The sequence below is a fragment of the Diplotaxodon limnothrissa genome, linkage group LG15, assembly GCF_057381915.1.
Source record: "Diplotaxodon limnothrissa isolate DT_005_m linkage group LG15, D_limnothrissa_male_GT1.1, whole genome shotgun sequence".
Classification (NCBI taxonomy): domain Eukaryota; kingdom Metazoa; phylum Chordata; class Actinopteri; order Cichliformes; family Cichlidae; genus Diplotaxodon; species Diplotaxodon limnothrissa.
This window is the reverse complement of record NC_140610.1, coordinates 22843156-22849155: the sequence shown is the minus strand read 5'-3', so window position 1 is coordinate 22849155 and position 6000 is coordinate 22843156. Positions and strand designations below refer to the sequence as shown.

General features: G+C 41.8%; 1 protein-coding gene across 1 annotated transcript in view; it reads right to left on the bottom strand.

Moving 5' to 3' along the window:
- Window positions 1-638: 638 nt before the first annotated feature.
- LOC146617527 (uncharacterized) overlaps window positions 639-6000 on the bottom strand; it is a 46205-nt gene continuing 40843 nt past the window's right edge. Inside the window, exon 9 of the mRNA XM_085373152.1 lies at window positions 639-713. Coding sequence (XP_085229278.1) covers window positions 639-713 — 75 coding nt within the window. The remainder of the gene's footprint in view (window positions 714-6000) is intronic.

The following is a 6000-nucleotide window of genomic DNA, read 5'->3' as shown; positions in this document are numbered from 1 at the left end:
AATTTTTACAACTTCACAATACCATTTAATTTGAATAAACAGTGAGTGTGTGTCACAAAGTCACACTGGTTTCAAAAGTCACTGACCGTAGATGTCTTCGAATTGTACGAAGTGAAACATTCAAAACATCAGCCATCTGAGGTGCAGTGAATCCACATGACTTCAGGAATGAAAGCTGTTCCCGAGTGATAAGGTAAAGGGATCTACCTCTACCTCTGGTGCCTGGTATCCAAAAGAGCCTGAAAATATATAAGCGTTTGGTGTATTTGGAAAATAGGTTAAGACAGAGTCATAATTTATTTCACACTTTTGATGAGTCAAGGAATCGACACAATATGTGCTTACCTTGTTGGCCATGCTGAGTAGACAGTTCAACCTCCTGAATCAATTCAGCCAAGTCACGCAGAAGTTGATCTGCTGCAGTTACACTGATCAGTCTTCCTCTTGCCCACCGAAGGCTTCTCTGCATTGTCTCCAACCTCAAAGATATCAAAAAATTACTTCTTAATTCATGTTATATTTTCAGGCCATATTCCCCTTAAACATTTTATGCAAGTTAAAATGTTAGATGTTTTCCATCATGCTTTGATCATACCTCCTTAACGCTAACTGTAGCACATCTGGCCCAACATTGTCCATCAGCAGCCGCCGTGTGCAGTCATTAAGAATGTTCTTGCACCTTGAGATGAATATCCTCCAGGCCATACTTTGTACTGTGATCCCACAAAGACAAAAATTGAAATTATTACTTTCAACAGGTTTATATATTTAAATAAATCAAAAATTTCATGTTAGTCTTCTGAAAATTGTGACTGAGCACTTTTGGAAACACTCTGTCATCCCTGTAAGTATTGGGACTGTGAACAGTTATAGAATACATCTGAAATAAATGTCAGATTCTAACAGGTTATAGTTCTGTTAATAGAGCTTTTGAATCTACGTTTCATACATATTTCTATCTTTAATAACAGTATGTCAACGATGTCAACCAATATTTTCATATTTCAAACACACACCCAAGTTAAAAATTTGAATCTCCACATCTTCTACTCTGCATATCTGAAAAATCAGTTTTGATAATGTTACAAATCCATTGTCAAATGTTCCCATCTATGTCATTTATCTTTGTTTATTTTAAATGCTGTCATTAGTTTTTATTTTTTTTCCAACTTATTAACAAAATGAAAATGGTCTACATTGTTTTGTTCACTTAAATAAAACGACATTTTTGTATCGTACTCTGGGTTCTTGAAGACCATGCTGTCTTTTAACTTTATTCTTTATTTTCTGCATATACTGTTTATTATTCATTTCTTTACTCGTTGAGGCTGTTCTCCTGCCATTCTGTGTTCCTAGTGCAAAGTCTGCATTACTGTGTCCTATCTTTAGTTGGTTACTACTTTATATTGTTGACGTCTAGTCTTTTGTGCACTTGCTTTTGCTTCCACTGGTCATACTTGTTTGATTCAATTCACCTGTGTCTTGTTTCTCCCAGCTGCGTCCTCTCTCCCTAATCAAGTATTTAAGCCCTCAGCTTTCCTCAGCTCTTTACTCTGTTGTTCTGTTTCAAGTTGTACACTTTGTTTGTCTACCTTGTGGCTTTCTGTGCATTAGTTTTGGATTCTAGGAACTTTTTAAAATAATCAGTATTATTATCTCTCTTCACTGTGGATTTGCCACACTCATATTTAAGGTCAGTTTTCAGTTCATGGAGTTTGTCTTTCAGTCTGCAGTAGGGCTGCCACGATTAGTCGACTAGTCACGATTACGTCGACTATCAAAATTGTCAACATCGTTTGAAGCTTTGTAAGATCACAAAAGACACAGGAATAAGTAGTAGGATTTAAGAGTGTAATAACGGACGGAAACAGAAGATGGCAGCACTGCATGTACAAGGATGCCAGCTGCCGTTAAACCCTGAAGAAGAAGCTCTGTCCCAGAATTCATAGCGCAGCCCTGCTCAGTTTCCAACAATGGCAGCAGCTAGTTAGTTTTAATGTTACTCTTATTATTCTTTCTGGGTCACAAAATAAACGTTTAACATATTTTCAGGCGAGAATGTAGCTGTGTAAACCTCAAATATCTGCTCAGTTTATCAAGACACCACATATTTTCAAAAGCACTCCGACGTTTTCGGAGACGTCTGTTACCCACTAGCTCGATAGCTAGCCGGGGGCAAGGCTCACTAGAGCCCGTGAGAACACCGGACTCCCGGCACATCGTTTTCAAACCCACCGCCATCTTTCGCTACTCAGGATAAATATATATAAGTCACTTAGATAAGTTAAAGATGATATTGTTTGGCTTTTTTTAGTATTTTATTTGTTCCTGAGTAAATCTGTTTGGCTGAGATTAAAGTTATAGTTTTTACACAGCTGAATAAACGTCAAGCAGACTGATTATCAGAAGTGTGAGATGCTGGAGAATATACTCTGGTATCCTGTTATATTTTAGATAGGAAGGAGTTTATTTACAACATTAACATTTCAACCCTGACCATAACTACGGATCAGATGAAAAAATCAACATCAATTCAATGTCGTCTTGCTATCTGGGATGGCAGTGCAGTACCGTGTAGCCTAATCCGGCTAATGTAACAAGTGTTATAAAACCGTATTTTAAATAATATAAAGTGGCTAAACTGAGTACCATATTAAAGACCTTATTAACATGCCTCATGCCTAAAATGGCATTCCTAACGGACCAAGGTTAGCATGATTTTTTTTTTTTTTGCTTACTACAAAGCTAACATGTAACATGCGCTTAAAAGGACAAAGTAATGTTTCGGAATCATCGCTTAGCTTTTAGTTAGCAAAGTCGAACAGTAATAGAGATTAACTAGGGTACTTACGGTCAAATGTGTTTTTTGTTGGTGCAGAGATTTCGCATCACACAACACAAATATGAGGTTAACTGTGATTGGTTACCACAAATTCTGATCACAGGTTGTGGTAAGGGGTGGATAAAAAAAAAAACAAAAACCCCACAACCTTCAGTCTTGCTGATCCAATCACAAACAATGTACCTTCTCCCGCCGTACTTTGAATTTTCGGGATGCTATATATGTATCTATATATCTATATATATATCTGCCCAGCCTTTTGGCGGACTTTTTATGGACAGTCATGTCTAAACGGAGCGCTGCATTTCGACGGAGAGTGTCCTGAATTCGTATTTGAGGTAAGAGACAAACGACTGGAGGTCCATTGTGCGTCAAAACAATGATTTTATTGAAACACATATATGTGGGAAGCCGAGCACGATCACTCAAACAGCATCGATCTTTCCAGAACAATAAATGAGGAGTCATATATATATAACATCATGGTTTCAGGAAATATAACGCCCCTTGTGCGTCCAAGCTAGGGATGCACCGATACCACTTTTTTGGAAACGAGTACTTGCATTTCAGTACTCGCCGATACCGAGTACTTAATAAAAACATGATTTAAATTTGCAGGTAACAGCTTTAGTCTTATAATTTAACAAAAAACAAACAAACAAGGGACTAGTTTGGAATTAAGAACATTTATTTAAAATGAAAAGCATGTTGTATGCAACATATTACTGAATAAATAATTATAAAAAAACAAAATTTAATTTTAAATTTGTTCGTCTGTTTCTCTGTTTAGAAGTCTCACTAGCACAGTCACAGCTGGGATGACATCAGAGGCTAGTGCGTCGTAGCTGCTCACTGCTCAAGAGCCCATTGGTGAGCGGTGAGATAGTCAGGGAGTTCGTGCACTCGCTTTTGCTCAATGAGGGACTGGAGCATGTAATACGTGCTGTTCCAGTGCGTCTGTACGTCCTGTTGCAGTCTCTTTATTGGCAGGTTGAGCTGTCCCTGAATGTCCTCGAGGCGGGAGTAGGCTAAGGCGGAATGTTTAAAATGCCCAACTATTTTCCGTCCCACTGCTACAGCATCAGCTATGCTTCTCTGTGCTAATAAGCGTGGGTAAATAAGCGTGGGTAAACTCTTTGTACTCGTTGTTGTGTTGGGATTTTCCACTTCCCCTGCCAGTGGCGGACTCCCTCAGACATCGGTGCGTTGGTGGTTCTTTGTGTCTGGGGATGGGTGTCCAGGTACACACCGGCTCACTCCTTGGCGGCCGCTTATCGGAGCCTGGGGCTCGCTCGGGCCACTTCGGAGGTGGGGTGCCCCCGGCCTCTCGGCCTGGGTCTCGGTCACTCAGGCACAGCTGGCTGCCGGCGGAGCTCACGGGCACGTCACTGCAACTCCCCCTGGCTTCTGCTCCGCGGTTGCTGGGTGAGCCCTCATCTGGGACTCTCCTCAGCTCTTTCTGGGACAGTGGCGCGGCTGCCCCTCTGTTGGTCTTCCTTGGTCTCTTGTGTTCTGGGGGCCTCTGGATGTCTGGAGTTTTGATCTCCTCCATACCTGCTTCATGCCCTGGAGGACGGGGCTGTGGCCCCCCCACACCCTCTAGCAGATCATTACATGAAGGAACCTTTTAAAAAAACAAGCGCGTCCATGCTCACAGGTGTACACACGGGTGATCACACCCACAAACTACACCCTTTTTGGCTCCTACCTCAAAGCACACTGTGTTCTGTTGATCTTATGTGCTGCACAATAATGTTTAATATTTAGTATTTACTGTCATATTCCCATATATCATTGTTGTGTTGTTTATTCTATTACTCTTGTTCTCTTCTGCTTGTTTTCTTTTTTCTTTCTCAACAGGTGATCCAGGTGATCGATATATGCTTTTTTTTCTCTGCCCGTTCTGTTGGTTTTTGTTTTTTGCCCTTCTCCCCCGTCCCTCTTCTCACCTGTTTCTCTTTCCCCTTCTTTCCCCCAGTCAAGTCTGTCCCGTATTCAACAAGTGAAAATAAAATAAACAATAAAAGGTGAATCAAATGGACCATTATGGCAAGGCTGGGATGGTCAGTTTGGTAAAGTAAATCCGTTGGGCATCTTTCTTTGCCTTTAGACAATAATTATGATGGCAAAAGAGCCAAACGGGACAGGCAAAAAAAAAAAAGACGTTTCACCTCTCATCCGAGAAGCTTCTTCAGTTCTAAGGTCAAATGGTGGAGAGTCCCAGATATAAACCTAGTGGGAGTATCCCCCCACAGAAGGACAAAAGGACCCCCTGATGATCCTCTAATCGCCTGAGCCAAGGTGTGAAACTGGGTGTGGGTCCCAATCAGCCAGAGTTTCGGGTGAGTTCATTGTGAAACCTGGCCCCACCTTATCATGCGAATTCCTGAGATCAGATGGCCCAGGATGTGAGTGGGCGTTAAGGCGTCTGGGAAGGGAACTCAAAACTGGATTATAGATGGCAGAGAGTTGGTGTCGTAAACCACCGCCTCTGTTCAAAGATGGTCGCTCACAGTGGACATAGATGGCTTCTTTCACTCCTCTTTCAAACCATCTGTCCTCTCTGTCCAAAATGTGAACATTGGCATCCTCGAAAGAGTGTCCTTTATCCTTAAGATGCAGATGGACTGCTGAGTCGTGTCCTGTGGAGGTGGCTCTTCTGTGTTGTGCCATGCGCTTGTGAAGTGGTTGTTTGGTCTCTCCAATGTAGAGGTCTGAGCATTCCTCGCTGCACTGTACAGCATACACCACATTGTTAAGTCTGTGTTTTGGCGTTTTGTCTTTCGGGTGAACCAGTTTTTGTCTGAGCGTGTTGCTGGGTCTGAAATACACCGGGATGTCATGCTTGGAGAAAACTCTCCTGAGTTTTTCTGATACACCGGCTACATAGGGGATGACAATGTTGTTGCGTCTGTCCTTCTTATCCTCGCTGGTGTCTGATCTTCTTTTCTGTTCCTCTTTGCTGACTTTAAGAACGCCCATTTAGGATAGCCGCACGTTTTGAGTGCTTCCTTTACATGTGTGTGTTCCTTCTTTTTTCCTTCAGGCTTAGAGGGAACATGTTCTGCCCGGTGGTGTAGGGTCCTAATTACTCCAAGTTTGTGGGAGTCAAACAGGAGGTACTGGTTCGTGTGTGTGGGCTTCCGGTAAACTTCGAT